This window comes from Phocoena sinus, chromosome 21 (assembly GCF_008692025.1).
Source record: "Phocoena sinus isolate mPhoSin1 chromosome 21, mPhoSin1.pri, whole genome shotgun sequence".
NCBI lineage: Eukaryota > Metazoa > Chordata > Mammalia > Artiodactyla > Phocoenidae > Phocoena > Phocoena sinus.
The window spans coordinates 18,147,026-18,169,140 of record NC_045783.1 but is presented as its reverse complement, the minus strand read 5'-3'; the positions used below and the strand labels follow the sequence as shown (position 1 = coordinate 18,169,140).

General features: G+C 35.0%; 1 protein-coding gene across 4 annotated transcripts in view; it reads left to right on the top strand.

The window, feature by feature from the left end:
* The window catches only part of MICU3 (mitochondrial calcium uptake family member 3), a 96,470-nt gene that overhangs the window by 61,866 nt on the left and 12,489 nt on the right, over window positions 1–22,115 (top strand). For 3 of the 4 annotated variants that reach the window (XR_004347895.1, XM_032618590.1, XM_032618592.1), the window contains exons 8-11: window positions 823–861; window positions 9,968–10,063; window positions 15,707–15,807; window positions 16,306–16,477. Coding sequence is in view for 3 of the 4 variants with exons in the window: in XM_032618590.1 (XP_032474481.1) it covers window positions 823–861; window positions 9,968–10,063; window positions 15,707–15,807; window positions 16,306–16,477 (408 nt within the window). In the remaining variant the exon portion in view is untranslated. The remainder of the gene's footprint in view (window positions 1–822; window positions 862–9,967; window positions 10,064–15,706; window positions 15,808–16,305; window positions 16,478–22,115) is intronic. The other variant, XM_032618591.1, reaches the window with a different exon arrangement.

Below are 22,115 nucleotides of genomic sequence, written 5' to 3'. Positions count from 1 at the left end.
GATTGTTATGGGGGTTAAATGAGCTAAAACATGTAGCCACTTAAGAGTGTATGAAATGTAATGAATACTCAAAAAGATTAGCTAATTGTGAAACACGAAATTCTCTTTTAATTAGTAGAACGATACAGCTACTTTAAACTGAATATTACATACCCAAATCAAAATTTTAGCAAGACTAAATTGTAAAATATTTACATACCAAAATTAACTATGCTTCAGAAAGAAAGAGGGAAATGAGCATAAAATTTCTTGGGACACTTATGTGCTAAGCTCTCTACTATATCCATTATAAATGTTACTCTCATTTAGTCCTCATTACACTTCTCTGAGGTAAGTATCATACCTTTTTACAGATGAGAAAACCATCTTAGAGAGGTTTGTTAACTTGCCTGAGGTCATGGCACTAAACAGGAGCAGAACAAGATGCCACTGTAGGTCTCATACCATTCCCACCACCATGCTGCTGCATCTAGATTTCCCCCTTATCCCACATGGAATCACTGAAGCATGTCTCAGTAAAACTGCATACTTTGGAGGAACATGTTTTACTCAAAGCAGTAGTTCTATCAAAAAGTTAAAATGAAAGTGGTTGAAATGAGCACAAGTTCATTTAATGTTTAATTATATGAGATTTAAAAAACTTTGCTACTCATCTTTAACATTTATCCCACTTGTACTGTGTTTATGCTCTATATAGAATGTAGCATAATGATTTGCCCTTCCTAATTGATTATTTTGTCATCTTTTTCTTTTTTTCTTTTGCTATACTTGGGTTCATTCTGAAATGTGACACTTCATTTGGCCCTTTGTGCTCTATGTCAGCGTCTTCAACTTTATGGATACCATTCTCCTCCTAATAGTGTATGTACAATACTTTAAATGTTCTTTATGTAAATAGTCCTCACCTGTTTTACTTGATAATGCTATTTCTCTGTATAAAGCCAGATCTGTTATTGAGCATGTTTAGGAATTTATCGAATATAATAATGTGCAACCAGGCCAAAAATTTTTATTTCCTTCCTAGATTTATGAGGAGACTAAACCTAACAGAGCAATTGTATATCTTTAGCTTTAGATTAGAATAAGGGAAAGGTGAGTGAAACAACCGAAAACTCTGGTAGAATAATTGAAATTTTATATTTTTCAGTGGTATTTGAAGAGTTAAATACAATTTATGGAGCAGATTCTCAGGCTATGCTCTTGCAGGACACAGGTATTTTAAGAACTGGATCTGTCCATCTGATATACAGTCTTTTCTTAATTCTAATAAAGAAGATATTAATGGATAAACTTTTCTTAGTTTTCCGTATTTCTCCCAAATTTTTTTCTAAAACTTTTGATGCCTGCCTTCTGCCTATGGTCTATACAAAAGTCTGGTATAAGACGACACTTGATATGTTTGATATATCACTCTATCACATGTTACTTCTCAAAAAGGATTATGATCTTCAGACTCACCTTTTCCTGAAAAAGTTGGGAGTTCCTGCAAGTGATCTTCCAACTGTACTCTTCTCACACTATGCTTTCCTTCTTTCCTTTCTCCTGGAAAGTCAGAGCTTGTTGGTTAGCCCAGCTACTACACAACTAAGAGTAGGCCATGGCCCCTTTTGAATGTAAACATGCACAGTCCATTTGATTTCCCCAAGGATCCTTAAGTCACTTAGAAGGATCCCTCAAATTATACAAATTATACCTGAGAGAAGCTCTTGAATTCAGGGTGTCTGACTCAGAATTGTCCTGCTGAAAGTGTTCCAGTTATAGTGTAAACTCTAGGTGTATTGCCTCCTATATTGTATATTTAATAAAAATTCCAAACTATAAAAACTAATTCTGTTCTAGATTTAAGTATACACTGAAGGCTGATTCAGCATAAGGTAAACCTAAGATATCTTGTCTAAGTCACAAGGAATGGACCTAGAATGGGTTGGAAAACAAGCCAAGTCCATGGGAACCTTATGACTGACTAATTGTTTTGATCCCTTATGAGATACTTTAAATTTTTTCTGCAAAATTCACTACTGTTTTCCATGAAATAAAGTCTACCATTTTCTTAAAAATTTTAAAAGATTTCTCTGTTAATTATTTCAAAAATATATAAGAATGTGTAAGATGAAAATCTCATAGATTCTAATGCCATATGCCCTGTGAAACTTAATAAATGTTAATAATAATTATGACTTTTTAATTTATTTTTCTAACCTAATATGTCATTGCATGAATCATTTTTCCAACTGTGGCAATTTATATTTTTCTTTTAAACTCATAAATTTCATACAGGTGACCAATGGTTTTTTGAAAAATACATTTTAGAGTAATATTGTTAAAAGGAAATAGGTACTAATATAGCTCTAGTTTAAGCTACATATGCAAATTATAGTCACTTAGACATTAAGAGAATAATACTGAGAACCAGATTTAAATTACATATTTCATTTATATTATACTTGCTTATGTAATAGGAAGGTAATTTACATTTTGCTGTGATAATATATATATATATTTTATTTTACTGAAGGCATCTTTGTTTTTCATCTAAGAATGTAAAATACATATTTTAAAGTGATATAACTCGATGTCATTTTTTTATCCCCAGTCTTAAATGTATTACATGATGTTTCAACTCCCTTAGTTTAGTTGGCTATATAAACTGCCTTTTTTTCTTATAATAGGAAAATTTTCGCTTAGAAAGGAATGATTATTTTCAAAAAAAATGCAAGAAAACAAGGAAGATTTATTTAAAATTAAAAAAAATTCAGACAGCCTGAACATTTATATGAAATATCGTTGATGTATGTTTTCACAAATATATTAGTATAACGTTATGAATTAACGGGCAATTTTCTACTAGTTTCCAGAATTGTAGATCAACTGGAGTGATAAAGGCTCTAATTTGAGTGTAGTTCGTGGAGCTGAATATAAACCTAAGATTCTATCTTTAGGAAGAAGTTCCTTCAGGAAAAGCAGGGCCTCGGATTTTACTATAGAGACAGAGATTCTGTGGCCTCTGTGGTAACCTGTTCCAAAAGTTAATCAACCTTACAGTAGGTTCTGCCTGTATTCTGTCAAATTATTCCTTGCTGCAGTGTAAGATTGAACATACTTTTTTGTATCCTGGAAGATAGTTACCTTACAGCCTTTTCTCTTCCAAACAACCCTGATTCTTTTCATATTTCTCATATAGTCAGCTCTTGACTATCTTACTACAGTAATGAAAAGAAATATAAAACATTCAAAGGAATAAATAATGCAAAAGTCAAGTATATTTGACTTTGACATACCTTATATTTTACAAATTTTTTAAAGATTATTACCCAAATTTCATTGTAGTCAAAAAATATAGCAATTTTTATATAATTTTTTGACATGGGTTGAACTTGTTTTATGGACTAAAACAATGTCAATATTCATAAATGATCTGTGTTTGAAAAGAATGTGTATTCTTCAATTTCGGGTACAGGGTTGTAATATATATATGACCAAACATATTAATTATGTGTTTTAAATCTCTATCATTACTAATGTTTTTTTCTGCTGTTCTGTCAAATCGTGTGTTAAATTACACATTACAATGCTAGACTTGTTAATTTCTACTTATAATTCTGGTTTTATTTTATATATTTTAATGCCTTCTTATTACCTGTATAAGAATATAGATTACTTAAATCGTCTTAGCAAGTTAAATCTTTGATTATATACTATCCCTAGATCTCTAAAAATGTGTTTGTGTTAAAAATCTATTTTATTGTCAAAATAAATATACTACATTTGTTTTTATTAACATGTTATTTTCCATTTTGTGATTTTTATTGTCTATTTTTACCTCTAGTGATAATGAAGCTTTCCCTGGTTTTTTTATTTTTTATTTTTTTTATTTTTGGCTGTGTTGGGTCTTCATTGCTGTGCCTGGACTTTCTCTAGTTGCAGCGAGTGGGGACCACTCCTCGTTGCAGTGTGTGGGCTTACCATTGCGGTGGCTTCTCCTGTTGCAGAGCACGGGCCCTAGGTGCGTAGTCTTCAGTAGTTGTGGCACGTGGGCTCAGCAGCTGTGGCTCACGGGCTCCAGAGTGCAGGCTCAGTAGTTGTGGCGCACGGGCTTAGTTGCTCCGCGGCATGTGGGATTCTCCCGGACCAGGGCTCGAACCTGTGTCCCCTGCACTGGCAGGCGGACTCCCAACCACTGCGCCACCAGGGAAGCCCCTCCCTGATTTTTTAAATATGTATTTTAGTTCAGAAATATACTGCTGATAGAACATAAATATAAAAACAATAAAAGTTTAACTACTGTATAATATAGATCAAGAAATAAAACATTGCCTTTGCTGTACCCCAAGAAGCCCCTTCATGTGTCTCCAATCATAATCCCTTCTTCTCCTTCAAAAGATAAGCACAATCAAGACTTTTTTTGTCAATTATTTCTTTGCTTTGCTTTGAGGTTTTATGACCTACTTATGTATCCTAAACAATATAGTTTAGTTTTGCCCGTTTTTGATCTTCATATAAATGGGATCATATTAAATGAGTTTTTCTATGTGTTGCTTCTTTGACTCAACATCATGATTGGCAGCTTCATCTGCGTTATTGTATCTGGTCCTAGTTCATTCACTTTTATTGCTATAAGCAGCAGTGCTCAAACGTTTTGGTCTCAGGACCCCTTTACATTGTTGAAGATTATTGAGAGTCCAAAAGAGCTTTCGTTTATGTTGGTTATATTCATCTATTTTTGCCATATAAAAACCAAAAAAATTATAAATATTAATACATTTAAAAATAATTTTTAAAACTCTCATGTTACCATAAACATTTTTTATGAAAAATAATGTCAAAAATATTGTGAGGAAAGTGGTATTTTTTACATTCTTTGTAAATCTCTTTAATGTCTGACTTAGTAGAAGACCGTGGGTTTCTCATAGATGCTTCTGTATTCAACCTGTTGCAGTATATTGTTTTGGCAACAAATACTATCAGCTGTTTCCCTTGAAGCAACAGTCTCACTTGGTTCATCTTCCAAAAAGATGCCTGCCACATACCAAAGTCTAAATAACCATAGTTTGTGTATCTGTTGTTCTTTCAAGTAAAAGTGATGGTTCATGAAAAAAGTGGCTAGTCTACCTTGCAACACAAACCACCGCATAGATGTTTTTTCTCAAGGCAACCATAGTACTTCATTAGACAGAAGTGCTTTATGCATGCTTCCCTTCACACTGAATGTTAAAAAGATGTGTGCTCAAAGATTAAATTAACACAATTATGAGTTTTATTCTTCAGCAAGTACATTCTTAAGTGAAACTCTTTTTTAAAATATGAGTATATGACTGAAGAACGTGACAACTTCTGAAGAATGTAATGACTTTGGTCTTTGGTGCTGTCATTGTACTAAGGCTTCAGCAATTTTACCCGCCATTGCTTTTGTACCAGTCAACACAGTACAAAAGGCAAATAATGTGTTTAAGATGCTTTAAGATACATCTATATTATGTTTTGTCCAGTATTTTTCAGTTATTCTCAGTGAGAAGATTGGCACTGTTTTTTCTAGTCTGTCATTACTAGAAGCCTGGTTTATCATTTACAACCTCTCATTTTCCTTATATTTTGGATGTGTCTTTTTTAAAAGTATATTTTGTGTATTTTATCGGTTCCTTTTTATCTGGATTGATAATATATGCTTTTTAATTGGAAAATTCAGTCAATTTACATTACTGTGATTACTAACTTATTTGGATTTATTTTAGCCATTCTATATACTGTTTTTTTTTCTCTTTTCTTACTTTCTTTTACCTGGGTTACCTGGTAAAAGAGGTAACCCTGGCATTACCTGGGTTTATTTTGAGTTTAGAAGACATTCACTATATTTCTTTTCTTTGTGTAGTTATTTTTGAAATTTTAATAAGAATACTTAAAATAATAAAGTCTTAGATTAGGCCATATCTTTATTCTCTTTCTCAAAAATAGAGTTTAAAAGTTCTTTAATACCGTTCTTTCCTCTCCTGGCATGGGTACTTAAAGTTGAATAATGTTTGCCCTTGTCTTTTTTTAATCCCACAAGTTAGACTTATAAAATATGTATCATTCATGTTTGTTTCAAATTACTTATATATTTGCTCTTCTTTACTCAGTATTTCCCTCTTTAATCTCACCCCTTCCTAAATCTCATAATCTTATACTCACAAAGTATATCCTCAAGTGATCTTCTAATAAATTTTTTAAAAAACCCTCTCTCTGGAAATCTCTTTTTTTCCCTTTATTTTTTTCCTGTTTATTGAGATATAATTGACATATAACATGGTATCAGCTTATGGTGTACAACATAATTTGATATATGTACTTATCACAAAATACCACAATAAGTTGAGTTGACATCCATCCCCTCACATAGTTACAATTTTTTTTTCTTGTGATGAAAACTTTAAGACCTATTTTCTTAGCAACTCCTAGCATACAGCACAGTATTATTAACTGTAGTCACCATGCTTTACATTACATCCCCAAGACTTACCTATCTTATAACTGGTAGTTCGTACCTTTTTACCACCTTCACCCCTTTCCCTACCACCATCATTCCCACCTGCCTCTGGCAACCACCAACCAGCCTCTTCTGTTTCTGTGGATTCGTTTGTTTGTTTTAATTGAGATAGAATTGGCATATAACATTATATTAGTTTCAGGTGTATAATATAATGATTCGATATATGTTTACATGCTATTATTTTGAAAGAATTTTACTATATATATTATTATGGGTTGACACTTATTCTCAGCAAATTGTGGTATCATCCCAGTCTTCTGGCTTCTATTGCTGGAAATGCAAAGTCAACTCTGGGTCTAATTATTATTCTTTTGTAGGCAATCTGTTTTCTTTCTGGGTGCTTTTAAGATTCTGTTTGCCTTTGGTATTCTACAGTTTTATTACAGTCTATCTCTCTTTTTGCTTGTATCTATCATGAAATTTATTGGGCTTCTTAAATATGAGGATTGTTTGCTTTCATTATTTCTTGAATATCCACTGCCAATATGTCTCTGAATATTGCCTCTTTCCCATTTTCCCTAATATTACTTTCTAGAGCTTTGATAGATATTCATGTTTTAATGTCTCTTAACTCCTCTTTAATTTGCCATATTTTTTTATCTTTTCACACCGCATTCTGTATACTTTATTCATATTATCTTCAAGTTCACTGATTTTCTCTCTAGCTATATATAATATATTAAATTTCAGTGGTTCATTTTTCATTTCTAGAAGTTTTATTTGGTTCTTTTTTCTAATCAGCCTAATAATTTTTGGTAGTCCCTTTTTCCTAAAAAGTCCTATCAAATACAACTTCATATTCTTTAAACTTATTAAACTTATTTTGTATTCCATATCTAATAATTTCAATATCTGGAGCCTGCAGCTCTGGTTCTATTGTTTGTTGTTTCTGCTGGTTCCTACTTATGGTGGCTTACGTTCTTTTACGTTTAGTAATTTCCTATTATGAGCATGTATTTGTTGGAATGCATCTGTGTGGATTCTGTAAGGGCTGGGTTAAGGGTGTGTTTTTCCTGGGAAGACTTGTGTGTGTATGTTTGTTTCTGTGATACATTGCAGGTACCTGCAGTCCCATGTAACTTTAAATTACAATTCTCGGGTTATGGTTTCTCAGGCCACACTTGTCATAGTGGGACAGATTATAAAGATGTAGTTTTCTTTTGTTTGTTTATATTTTTCTGTGTTTTTAAATATCACTAATAGCAAAGACAGTTTACCACCTGATTCTATGGGCTACTATTTTGGGATTTTTTTCCTAGTTTGCCTAACCTCTGAGTGTAGCCTTTCTCAGACCCTTACTTTATATATAGGGTATTTACCTGTCTGCACATGGACCACTTTAGGGAGCCTCTGTTCTGCTTACCACAGTGATGGAGTCCCATCTCTAAATCGGTCTTTTTTCCCTTAACTTCCTTTTTCTTCCTTCCTTCTATCTTCCCTTTCTCCCTTATTTTACTTCCTTACTTCTTTCCTTCTGTCTTTGAGCTGCTATAACAAAAGTACCTTAAAATGGGTGGCTTATAACGAATAATCATTTTTCATAGTTCTGAGAGCTGGGAAGTCCAAGATCACCAAACCAGCAGGTTCATTGTGGCAGCTGATGAGGGCCTGCTTCCTGGTTCATAGGTGGCACCTTCCCACTGTGTCCTCACATGGTGGAAGGGGGCAAGGGAGCTCTCTCAGACCCCTTTTGTAAGAGCACTAATCCCATCCATGAAGGCTCTGCCCTCATGACCTAATCACCTCCCAAAGGCCCCACCTCCTCCTAATACCATCACCTTGGGGGTTAGGATTCCAGTATATGAACTTTTCACACTATGGGTCCCTCCTTCCTCCCTCTCTTGCTCTTTTCCTTCCTTCCTCCCTCCCTTTTCTATGCTCAGAACATACATTTTTTCCTATAGAGATCCGTGTCAATATAGTTTGTCAAACCAGTTTTATCCCTTCATATGTTGTAAGTATGAATAATGTCATCACAGTCTGTGTGGGTGGGGTAGGGATGAGGGTGACCAGGGTTTGGAAGTAGGGGAGAGGCCTGGCTTCACCAAGCGAGTCACTCCTGTTACCCTCCTAATAATAGCGTAGTGAGCCTTATTTTCTAGTTAGATTGGTTTAGCAGTCCTTTTTTTGACTATATACTGCCTTTCTATGTTACAGTTTAAAAATATATCCACATTCAAAATATTTAGATAACTTCGCAGAGTATTTAACCTAGTTACCATTTATTGAGGTTCTGCTATATCTGTGTAAAAGAAAATGAACTGTGTTAGTGCTACACTCAGTTAATTTTACTTGGTTACAGCTTATTTAGTTACTAAAGGGGGTGACGAGTAGATTCTCTGCCACATTGCTACATTTACACGTATGGTAATAAATACATCTATGTTATGTAAGTGATTCCTGCTTAATAATACTTTATTATTAACATTTTATTAAGTTTATTAAAATATGGGCAGTAGGCAGTGTTTTCTAGTTCATAATAATGAATTAAAACACAGATCTTTGAGAGAATTCCCAGATGCTTATAATTTTATTAGTGGCACTGGACTTTTGAAAACTAACACGCACACACAAATAAGAATTCTCTCACCATCAACCACTCACTCCTAAATTCACCATGCAGCATCTTCTTCTCACAGTAACCCAAAGAAGACCAAGCCTGAGAATCTGTGAAATCTTCCCTGGTAGATCCTGAGAGAAAGCACCTTTAATTATTTTTGTTTATAGAGACCCAAGTTAAGCCTGTAGTTCTACATTTCATGTAAAGATTAGACTACACTTCTTAATTCTGATATCGCCTGCTTTAGACTAGCCTGTACCAAGATAGAAGCTAGTGCTCTGTCCTTGGAATAGATCAGAAAGTACCTGATCTATTTACAATAGACACCAAATCCCTGATCAGCTTTGAGTGGTTTGCCTTAAACTTGCAATTTTTTTGTGACAAGTTTTCGATTAACTTAAATTTACTCTCTCTAAAGTATGGATATGGTCATTTTGATTCTTTGATGCACTAACATAATATATGCTAACCAACAATGATTCATTTTTAAATTAAGCTGAATTTTTATAGGTTGCTATAAAATTACCAAAATCTTCTCCAAATGAATTTACTTCACACAAGGTGTGAATAAAATTTTTATTTCACACTTTCTTAGAAGTTATGTATGTTTCATTAGAAGGGCGTGGGGCAGGGGTGAAGAATGTGATTCTTATTGACAAAGCCACATTGTACTTAGAAACAGTGGTTATATACCATTACACCTTTGAAAATGCCCTGGGTTTACCAGTGATGTAATATGATACTGCTGTGTGCAGCAGGAAGCAAAAAAGGTAAGCTAATGTGTTTTCTTTTCAAGGTTGGCTAGAAGAGATTTAAACTGTATAAATTATCATTGTTTCTGACTATTCTTTAGATTTCAGTTGTGCTTCTTAAAACTTCTACAGGTACTTAAAACAGATGCTGAGGAACTTGTCTCCAGAAGCTATTGGGATACACTGAGACGTAATACAAGCCAAGCACTCTTTTCAGACCTCGCAGAGGTATAATTAAACCTCAACCAGGTCCTTGTACTATTTGCCATTTTGTTAATCTAGTCCTCATTTCATTTTCGAGTCATAGCGATGAAACCAAAAATATATTTTATACTTTCTCTTTTTCTCCAGTAAAGCAGTAATTCCTATATATAAATTGGTATATTTGAATATGTCGACTGTGCTGGCAGGGGCAGCAAGGTCACCTGTAATAGCCCATGGTAAATCCACTCGCTTCTTGTAGAAAACACGACTTTCCAACTTAATTAAAAGGAAATACTGTTCTTTTTCACTTAAAGGTCACTTTCAGGAAATTTGAAAATACTATTTTATAGTTTCACTGAATCTTTTAACCTTATAATTGGCAATGTTACATGAAGTGCTGTAACTTCTAACTTGGTAAAAGATAGATAATGCTTTAGAGTTATGGTAGATTTAAAATCAAATTTCCTAACATTAATAGCGAGTGGCTTACCAAGGGTGGGCATGGGGGAGGTGTGCTAACAGCTGGCAGTCAGGGAAGGGAGGACATTTTACCTTGACATTGGTTAGGATTGCCAGTGTGTGGAAAATTAAAAGTAGACTGACCATTATATCATGCACTATTGTTTTCGAATTCCATAGAGACACATACCTTTTCGCTGCACTCAGGTGGACTGTTCCCACCACCCCACTCTCATTATGGCACTGTTAATAGGAATTTGTCACTTTAAAAGATGGGCTATGTCTTGTAGATTAAATACTTTCCTATGTTCCCTATTAAGAATTTTTAAGAACTTTATTAGAGATGGCTGTCTGGCTTACCACAAAGGACTTTTCAGTAAATACCAAGAGATGTATTTTTTCATTATCTTTTTCTCTTGAAAGTTGGCTTCTCGTTTCTTTTTCTAAAGTTTGACTTTTAAAAGTTATACTTAAAAATATCTAGAGAAGTAAACTGGAATGAATTCTGTTACCCACATAGACAGTGTTACTCAGTGGACACCTCTAGAGCAGGGCAAACACTTGTAAATGTTAATTTTGTCACTTGTGCACAATTTTAAAGTCCTAAAACAAATAAATAAAGCATTCTGCCCTACATACAGTCTGTCTGTGATATGTAAATATGATGTAATTATGACCCGCAATTATTAATCTTTAAAAATTACCTTTTAAATCTTAGCTATTGTTAGGCATAAAGTGCTAGTAGATAGTCCATTTACACATATTTTAGAAGTGCTTAATTCTGTAATCATTTATGTAGGCATATAGTAGTCAGTGCCTAAAAGTAAGAGCAATGGGGGACACTAGTCCTTAGAGTCCCTACAAGCCTGCTGTGCCCAGCTTCAAATTAGCAGTCGTGTCCTGCTGTCTCTTCCCGCCATAGGCTGTCCACCTCTCAGCCTCCAACTGATCTTCAATCCCATTTAACTCTGCTAGAAATTCTCACAGTTAGGCACAACCTGCTTATTATATGTCAAATTTAATTTAAATCTTGGTAATATCAGAAGACCAGTCAGCTCTTACATATACTCAAAGATCTTATATAAGATTTGCGTAAGATCTTTTGAAGATGTTTATTGCTCCATCTGATGTGTGCTGGAGCTGGCTTTTACAGCTTCCCAGAGCTAGTTCTGCACATCTCTTCCCAACTCAGCATTCCATGATATTCCGTTGGTACCTTCAGATTGACCATGATAGGCATGTTACTACCATAGACATTGGCAAACACTACAAATCAGGCTTTTTTATTTTCCTAGAGAGCCAGTTCACTAGCACACCATTAACTGTAATCAATCCACACTATAATCATAAGCTGCTAAATCAATTAGTGAATTGACTCAAACATCGTGAAAATAAATTTGATGGAGAGAAGTGCAAAGAAAAAGAAGAAAAGAAAACAAAACATATTGTGTTTCCAAGTAAAATAATTATTGGGGGATCATCTCTGTTACTGCCCTCCCACATTAGAGAAGATAATTGAGAATTAGCTGTAGTTAAATTACAACTCATTATAATTCCTTATAGGTTACTACTGATGCCAGTGAAACATTGAATTGTTTATACTGTCAGTACTTCAGGATTTGAATTCGTTCAGAAAGGAAGCTTAGAAATCTATTTGTATTTCTTTGTTTCTCTTATATTTAAAATGTAAATATTGAGATAAAGCAGTTCTCTTTACATAATGTAGGTAAATTTGAGATTAGCCTCTCATATTCTTATTGCAAAGCTATTTCTAACCATAAATTTTTTTTCAGTGATAGTAAAACCATGTTATAATGAAAATTTGAATACCACAGCTGCTACCACTTTCTAACCAAAATAATAGATAATAAATTCATAGTACAATATGTCTATCATGCAGCTATTGAATACAGTCTGAGTACCAGAATTACAAAAACTGTTTTCAGCTTTACAGATGCAATTTAAATTTTTTTCTTATCTGCTTTAAACTTTACTAACCCTTAATAAGTTCCAGTAGGTTATTTAAAACCTTCCTAACAAATCAAGAGTTTGACGATTTCCTCCAGCCCATGAGTAGAGCTTGATAAGATTATTATCGTATAGTAATCCATAAAAATATATTGAAAGAATTTCTTAAAACTCTTTAATAGCTTGATATATTTTTGTTTTATGCAAGTTTTTTAATTTTTTTATTCCATTTTTGGTGAAATCATTTAAAATAATTTTTAATCAAAACGAAGTTAGATAATGGCCTCGCATGGGGTTCTTTTGTGGCTTTTTCTCGCTTTGTTAATGAAAACACCTGAATTCATTTTATTTTAACAATGAGCACAAGAATCAAAGGGATAAAGTCTCTATTTTTGTCTCAACTCTCCTGTGATTTAAGTTATATAGCACTGTTAGGATACCAAAGACACTGGTATAGTTTTCAATGACTCCCAACAGTACTCTGTTTCACTGAATGGGGGAAAAGGTTTTCACCATTTCCATTTTCTTAATTTTTCTCTCTAATGTCAAACTGTTGTTTATGCCTCTGTGAGTCTGGATTATCTGGATAAGAGCAACCTAAGTCTAATAAGATTTCGATGATGAAAGACTGTAAATGAAGATTTGCTCTGCTCAATGGGCATGAGGAAAACTGGCTGAATGAGGTCATTATTTAAAACCTGTGTAAAGCAAAGCCACCTCATTTCAGTGTATTATGTCTCGAGGTAAGGAACATGACAACACTAGAGGAAAACATTCCATAATTATGTTATCAGGGTTCTCTAACTTTTGGTGTTCCTGTATCCTCTCATTTTAAGGCATTTTTTTAGATCTATATAACATATGTATAGTTTCAATAACACAAAAGAAGTAAGAGTATACCATGTAAAAATATTTTTTTGCATTAAGCTCCAACATTATTTTCTGTCTTGTCCTTTTTCAACTTCTTGGAATATACTGGTTTGTCAGAAATAAATAATAATAGCTAACACTTATTGAACATTTACAATATGCCAGTTATAGTGCTGACTAACGTGAGTTATATAATCCTCACAACAACCCTTTAGGGTAAGTACCGTCGTTGTTCCTGAGGATAATTATATCCTCGGTGAGATTAACTTCCCCAAGGTCACCTAACTAACGAGGGAAAAAGTCAGAATTCAAACCAGAAATCTCCCTCTTGAGTTCATCATCCTATTTGCTCACCATGCTACTGCTTATTTGTGAAGCAGCAACTTGTTCTAAAACCTTATCCCTGCTCCTCTTCTTGGTCATTTTGCCCCTCTTCCACATTCCATCGCTCTAGCTTCCAGATGGATACCCCAGTTCTTCATGCTGACCTCTGATTGGCTCGAGCCTCCACTATTATGGTCCCTTTAGGCATGCCTTCTCAAATATTTCCTCTCCCTACTATAAATTAAGCTGTTCCTTGGATAATAAACTGATTAGATTTGATTATACATGATCACAAAAGAATGTCTATAATTAACAGGCTACCTTCTCCCCCCACAAAGGTCTTAATGCTTTTGTCCAAAGCATCTTATGACTACCAATAAGAACATGTATATATTGGTTATATTATAGGGAACTTCTCAGTTATTCCAGCTCCTGAGAATACTTGGAACTTGTCAGCAAACTCAAATAAGAAGTAGTAGAGATCGTCCAAACCAATTATTAGGAGGTTACATTCTAGAAATTATTTAGAAAAATCCAAACTAAATTACAAATACAGACTACATAGGTGATTACTAAAGAATCTCAACAATTTTAGTTAATTTAAAGTAGAAGATACCCTACATGTTTTAAAGAGTCTTTAAGAGAGACGTGAGTAATCCATGTAGCAGAAAGATCACTTTAGAAAAATAGTTTCATGGATTAAAAGAGGGCATGTTGGAGGGGGAAAAGCCTATCAGAAGATGTAGTCTTCTATAACTCCATTCTAGTCGTTACAAGAGAAGAAGAATATTTGGTCTAGGGAGAAGGGAAATAAAGACCCAACAAATGTTATGAAGGATAAAAATGGCTATCTTCATGAAAGATTGGGAAGGGAGCTCTCAGGAATCAAAAGATTGCCAAATTTAGTGTTTGGAAGATGGGTAAGATGAGACTATCAGGGAACATGGAAGACGACTGATGCTTTGAAGAGAAGTATATATTTTCTATTATGTTTTCTATGGAGTGGTATCATGATTCTGGTCAAGAAGTAATAGTTTCAAATATGTACCTTTAGATGGACATTTGCAGCTATTTTTTAAATATAGAAAATGATATTATTTAACCTCTTACTTTTTCTTACATTTCCCAGGATAATACATGGGGAGAGGTTATAATCACTTGAATTTTATTATTTTTGTAACTGAGTTTATAAGATAGGTATGAGTTAATGGCCAAGTGAAGACGGAAGGAAAGACAAAGAAGGAAGGAAAGGGAATGGGATGGGAAGGAGGGAAGCAAAAGGAAACCTATAAAGCTACATTAAAAAGGGAAGATTTTCTCAGGCCATTAAACTTTATAAGGACTATAATTAAGTTATTTTAAGAATACATTTGTTGGAACTTGTATATCAAGTTGAATGGGGAAGGGAAAATCCTCTGGAATTAATTTCTTATCCATTCAAAAAATAATGTAAGACTTTTCTTTGGAAAAAATTGTAGATGATATAAATTCCAAGGTAATATTACTGTAGTTTCTATTTCAAAATACAGTATCTTCTATTTAAAGTATCATGGATAAGAATACGATAGGGAAGAATCATGGTTCAAGGAAACTATTTTACGAAGCTTGAGGCCATTCTTTTGTCAGCCCTATCTGTTCAATAATCTGAGGAATTTACCTCTTTTGGACATCCTAAATGAATGAATTTTTCAGGTTGATCAGGAAAATCCAAAGTAAATTACTTAAATAAAAATAAAATATTTGATGATTACTAAAGGCTTTTAACTATTTTAGATCATTTAAACTATAGATACCCTATGTGCACAATTTGAGGTTGAAGACTTCTTAATATAATCATAACTAAGTTTTTTGAAGATAAACATCAATTTCATCTGTATTTCTATTTTCGAATTTTGAACTTCTTTTTAACTGTAATGGCATGTATTAATACATCCTTCTGCTTTTCATTCTAATGTTAATGTGTGTGTGTTCTTTGGGGGATATTGGGTATCTGTATTCTGTTTTGTTTTATTGCAGCTAACCTTTAAATTGTGATTTTTTTTAAAGCGTGCTGATGACATTACAAACTTAGTAACAGATACTACACTTCTTGTACACTTTTTTGGAAAGAAAGGAAAAGCTGAGCTCAACTTTGAAGATTTTTATAGGTGAGCTTAATTTTTATATTTGTATTGAAAAATGTTAACATGCTAAAGTCAGGAAGGTCTTTAGGAATCATTTAGTGCAGTGACACTCACCTCTTTGCTGCTTTCATCTTAACTAAAGATACTCTAGAACAAATATCCACTCCCGTCAGTGCTTGTGTACCAGTAGTTCTATTGATAAATGTAACAGGAAGTCACTGAATGATGAAAAATATCCAGATATCTGGATTGATTATTTCCTATATATTCAGAAGAAAGAATATTACCAATTCCTCAGTCTCGATAAGCTGCAGTAATAATAATAATAGGCATGTATAGTGTTTGCTGCAGTAAACACGAGGCCGGGCACATTAACTCCTTTAAGTCTCATCGCTACCCTGCAAGATATTCTTGTTATGTCCATTTTACAGATGAAGAAGCCAAAGTCCTGAGAGGCTAAGTACCATCTGTTACCATCACTCTTCATTTATCTTATTCATTGTTTATGTATTTTTGTCATAGATTCATGGATAACCTCCAAACAGAAGTTCTAGAAATAGAATTCCTTTCCTACTCTAATGGGATGAATACTATCAGTGAAGAAGATTTTGCTCATATTCTTTTACGATACACAAATGTGGAAAATACATCAGTATTTTTGGAAAATGTGCGTTATAGTATACCTGAAGAAAAGGTATCTAATCCCCATTTTTTATTTTGTTACATATGTTATTATCTTGTAATTATATAGGTTTGTAAAATATATTGTCCTTCTGTTAGTTCTTTTGCTCCTCTGTGGATTAATAGATTCTTTGGATATATTCCATCCTTCTCCTCTGTGTCTTAAGCGCTCTGGCTAAACTTTAAAATGGTTTAACTTAAAATTCTGGGTTGGGACTTCCCTGGTGGCACAGTGGTTAAGAATCCGCCTGCCAATGCAGGGGACATGGGTTCAAGCCCTGGTCTGGGAGGATCCCACATGCTGCGTAGCAACTGAGCCCATGCGCCACAACTACTGAGCCTGTGCTTCTAGAGCCCATGAGCCACAACTACTGAAGCCTGCGTGCCTAGAGCCCGTGCTCCACAACAAGAGAAACCACCGCAGTGAGAAGCCCCTGCGCACTGCAACGAAGAGTAGCCCCCACTCACCACAACTAGAGAAAGCCCATGCACAGCAACAAAGACCCAACACAGCCAAAAATAAATAAATAATAAATTTTTTTAAAAATTAAAAAAAAATATAATTCTGGGTAGATATCCATATTTTTCTTAGACATGCTGAAAACCTTTAAGGTTATTAGCAGTTGTTTTATTCACATTATGGATATCACTTTTCAAGGGAATTCTGCTGAGCTATAAGCTTTGACTACTATGTAAACATCACCTCATATAAAACGGTTTATATTGACATCATTTCAGTCACACTTTATTCATTTCTATAATACCCTTAATAAAAGGTCATTAGAAGACGGCTATTGACGAGTGAGTGATCTTATCGGTAGTTGAACTGAGGTTTTTCAAAGAGTTTGGATGGCATGAATGGTTAAGAACCTGGGACAACTGATTGTCTATTTGTTTAGTAGCAAATGTTTTGTCAGCAATTCTGAGCAGTTGCATTATCTAGTGGTATTTGAGTGCATCACTGCAACCAAATAGAACTGGTGTTACAAGTACCCCTTCAAGCATGGGATGTTTTGGATATATTGCCTTCTATTTGTGTTTGTAGAAGGATCAAGTTAATCTATCCAAGAAAAACTTGCAAACAGTTTGACTTTGTTTAAAGTGGATACACTGTGACGGTGCTAACAATTCTGCAGGTCCCCTACGGAATGAGGAAAAAAGGACTTGATGCATTTGACTATTAGTTTATGTAATCACTTAGGGGTCTTTTATCTGTTTTACATGTTGAAGTAAATTTTTTCCAATTCATAGACACTTCCCTAAAAATAAATATCAGAAATTGTACTATTTTGTCAAGCTATGAGTGTATTATTTAGGGCCTTGAAGAATATGCTTTTTTTTCTTTTATCCACTGGAGACTTATAAAAATCTGAAATTCAAAAAAGTCAATTCCAGGGTGAAGTGTTTAGGGAACTCTTTGTACTGTTTTTGCACCGATGTTTTACATTTAAAATTATTTCAAAATAAAAAGTTTGGGGGAGGGGAATTCCCTGCCAGGCCAGTGGTTAGGACTCTGCGCTTTCACTGCCATGGCCCGAGTTCGATCCCTGGTCAGGAAACTAAGATCATGCAAACCGTGTGGCACAGCCAAAAAATAAAAAATTTTCTTTTAAGTTAAATTCAGCTTCTCAAAACTTCTAATTGATAGAGGTATCTTTTTTTTTTTTTTTTTTTTTTTATGCGTTACGCGGGCCTCTCACTGTTGTGGCCTCTCCCGTTGCGGAGGACAGGCTCCGGACGCGCAGGCTCAGCGGCCATGGCTCACGGGCCCAGCCGCTCCGCGGCATGTGGGATCTTCCCAGACCGGGGCACGAACCCGTGTCCCCTGCATCGGCAGGCGGACTCTCAACCACTGCGCCACCAGGGAAACCCGATAGAGGTATCTTAAATGTAACAAATTATTACAGGAAGAAGAGGAAAATATAGCAAGTGAACCAGCATTGATTCTCACTGATTTTTTTTTTTTTTTGCATTATCTCATTAATCATTAGAACAACCTTCCAGATACTGATAAATTTCTTTTAGAAAAGACAAAGCTAAGGCTCTCAGGTACTTAAAATAGTTGCCCAAGGATTCAAACCCAAGACGCTAAGCCAGTGATATTCCTAACACACCCTACTTCTGTATTTACCATCTTTTCACCTGCCATCCTCTTCTCTCAAAAGAATAACAAGTAGTAGTACTTGAATAGCACTTTACATTTCTAAAATACTTTCATTTCCATTCATTTATCTAGCAGATATTAAACATCTGCTGTTTACTAGGCCTTATTGTAGCCACCGTGGATAAAGTGACAAGCAAAATCCTTCTCTCATGGAAACACATCTTAGTGGAGAGATACAATAAACAAGTAAAGGAAAAATAGTAAATGATATCTTTTCAGATAATGACAAATATTATGAAGAGGACTAGAAAAGAAGATAGACAATCAAGGTAGCTTTTGAGGAAAGGCTGTGAGGAATGACCTGTGCCAAGATCTGGATGAAGAACCTTCCAGGCAGAGGAAACAGCAAATACTAAGGGCCCGGGGACAGAAAAAGCTTCCTTTATCTGAGAAATTGCCAAAACGGTAAAGTCGGTGAAGGGGAAATAGTAGGAGATCGAGGAGAGATAGATTAGGGGTCAGGTCTCAGAGGACCGTGTAGGCCAAAATAAGAAGTTTAGATTTTATTCTAATAGTGATTCTAAGAGTGATGGTAAGCTACTATAGTATTTAAACTTTAAAGCAGTGGTAAGTAAACTACCTACTTCCTATTTTTGTAAATAAAGTTTTATTGGAACATAGCCACGCTCATTCTTTAATGGATTGTCTCTGGCTCCTTTTGAGCTATAACAGTACAGTTGAGTAGTTGCAACATGCACCATATAACCTGCAAAAATAAAAATATTTATTCTCTGACCCTTTATAGAAAACGTTTGCCAATCTTGTTTTAGAACATAGGTGTCATGTTTGTTCATTCAACAAGTATTCGTTCAGTGAGTATTTGCTGTCTACTATGACACTCAAATCTGATCTAACTCATGAGCCAGATATGACCTGATTCACGTCTCAAAAGATCATCGTGGCTGGTGTATACAGAATAGACTTCAGTTGGCCCAGGTTTGAAAGAAGGTGGCAAGTTAGAATGTTGTTATAATAGGAGTATAGCTAAGAGATGAGCATGGTTTGGACCAGGGTGAAACTAGGGAAGAGTGGTCAGATATTGGATCATTTGAAAAGTAGAGCTGATAGAACATGTTGCTGGATTAGACTGCAATATGATGGAACAAGAATCATGAAGAACTCCTAGGTTTTGGCCTGAACCACATGGTGAAACAGTGCCCTTTATTGAGCTAAGCAAGACTATAAGCTTGGGATTAGGAAAGAATCAATGGTTTTATTTTGGACAAGTTAAATTTGAGATTCCTATGAGGTATCCACTTGAAGAAATTCTGCAGGCAGTTGGATGTGTGACTCTAGCATTCAGGGGTGCAATCAGGACTACTTTTGGTGTATAGACTTCCAAATGGTGTCTCCAGTTTAAACTGCTCCCCTGAATTTCAGTCTTTTACTTCATACCGCCTACTTAGCATCTCCAGTAGTATCCAATAGACATCTCAGGCTTAATAGTTGCAAAACTAAACTCCTGAGCATCCCCCCAAAACCTTGCTCCACGCACCATCTTCCCTGCTTGAATTAATGGAAACTCCATTCTTCCTAGTCGTTCTAGCCAAAATTTTTGGACCTCTCCGTCTCATTCTACATACAATCCATCACAGATCCTCCTGACACTGCTTCTGTCAGCATTTGATCACTCCTTGCCACCTGCATTGCTACTACCCAGGTCAGTTGCCTCCTAAGTCACCTCTCTGCCTCCAGCTTTGCCTCCCTGCCATCCGCTCCCCATTCAGCATTTAAGGAAGCGCTTTATACCATGATTCAGATCTTATCATAGTAACTCCCCATTTTTCTCCTTACAGTGGCCTCCAAGGCCTACACAGTCTGCTCCCTCATTACCTCAGACCTCACTTCCTGCCATTCTCCCCTGTCCTCGCTCTGCTCCAGCCACACTGGCTACTTTACTGTTTCTCAAATACCAGGCAGTCTGCTGTCTCAGGGGTTTTGTGTGTGTTCTTTTCTCTGCCCAGAATGCTCTTCTCTTAGATATGCTGTGTATATCGCTCACTATGTTATTTCTCAATGAGGCCTACCCTTCCAATCTAATATATGAAGACTCACCTATTATATAAATAATATATAACTTACTATGTAAGTAATAATCTAGTAGATAAATTATAACCCTTTCCCTTGGCATTCCCTATTCCTTCTTCCCTTAATCTGTTTTTATTTCCATAGCGTTATCGTCTTCTAACATACCATATAATTTACTTTTTATTTTTCATTGTTTATCTGGATAAATAATAGTATTGATATTTACTTATTTTTATTATTTGTTGTCTGTTTCCCCTAACTAGAACATAAACTCCGGGAAGGCTAGTGTTTTTATCTTTTTTATTCACTCATATATCCGCAGCACTTAGAGCCCCTGTCAAATGAATTGATAGATAATATTTAAAGATGTGGAACTTAAAGCTTTTCTGTTTTTGTGAATTTTATCTACATATATATTCACTCATATGAAATGGTAGATATATACAAAGTTATTTATTATAGCATTGTAGCAAAAGATTGGAAACTACCTGCCTCTTTCAGTAACATACTGGTTAAATACCAGAAACTACCTCTTGCAGTAAGTTACTGGTTAAATAAATTATGATGTAACTATAAAATGGGAAAAGGTGCAGCTGGAAAAAGACTAAGAAAGGTCTTTATGTACTAATATAGAATGATCTCCAAGATGCAGTAAATGAAAAAGAACACAACTTAGAGCATTGTATATAGTATACTACCATTTGTTTAAAAAGATGGCCTATGCTAATTCTAGAAGGACCCACAGAACTAAAAACATTGGTTCCTCCAAGGAAAGGAACTACATGGCTAGGTGACAAGGGTGGGAGAAAGGGAGATTTTGTGTTGTATATTCTTTTGTGCCTTTTGAATTTTGAACAGGTGAATATATTGCCATATAAGATAAATAACTTTAAAAAATGTTAAATACCATGGGACCAGGTGAACTTATCTAGGAGAGAATGTAGATAGAGACTGTAGAAGGGAAGGGAAGAGGGCTTCTCATCATAACCACGTAATGTAAATATTAACAAGAAAGTAATAAAATTACCGTTATTAAGCTTTGAGGACACTGATGTTCAGAAAGGTTTAAGAGACTTACCTTATTAGATCATTCAGTCAGTAAATTTCAGAGTTTGAATTTTCTGCTTTTTTCACAATGGTACACTTCCCTCAATCTTTCAAAGTTGTTTTTTTTTTTTTTTTTTTTTTTACGGTATGCGGGCCTCTCACTGCTGTGGCCTCTCCCGTCGCGGAGCACAGGCTCCGGACGCGCAGGCCCAGCGGCCATGGCTCACGGGCCCAGCCGTTCAGCGGCATGTGGGATCCTCCCAGACCGGGGCACGAACCCGCGTCCCCTGCATCGGCAGGCGGACTCTCAACCACTGCGCCACCAGGGAAGCCCCTCAAAGTTGTTTATATATTTCTAAAAGTTATTATGTATTTGCTATTTAGATCAGTTACTGATCTAAATAGCACACTT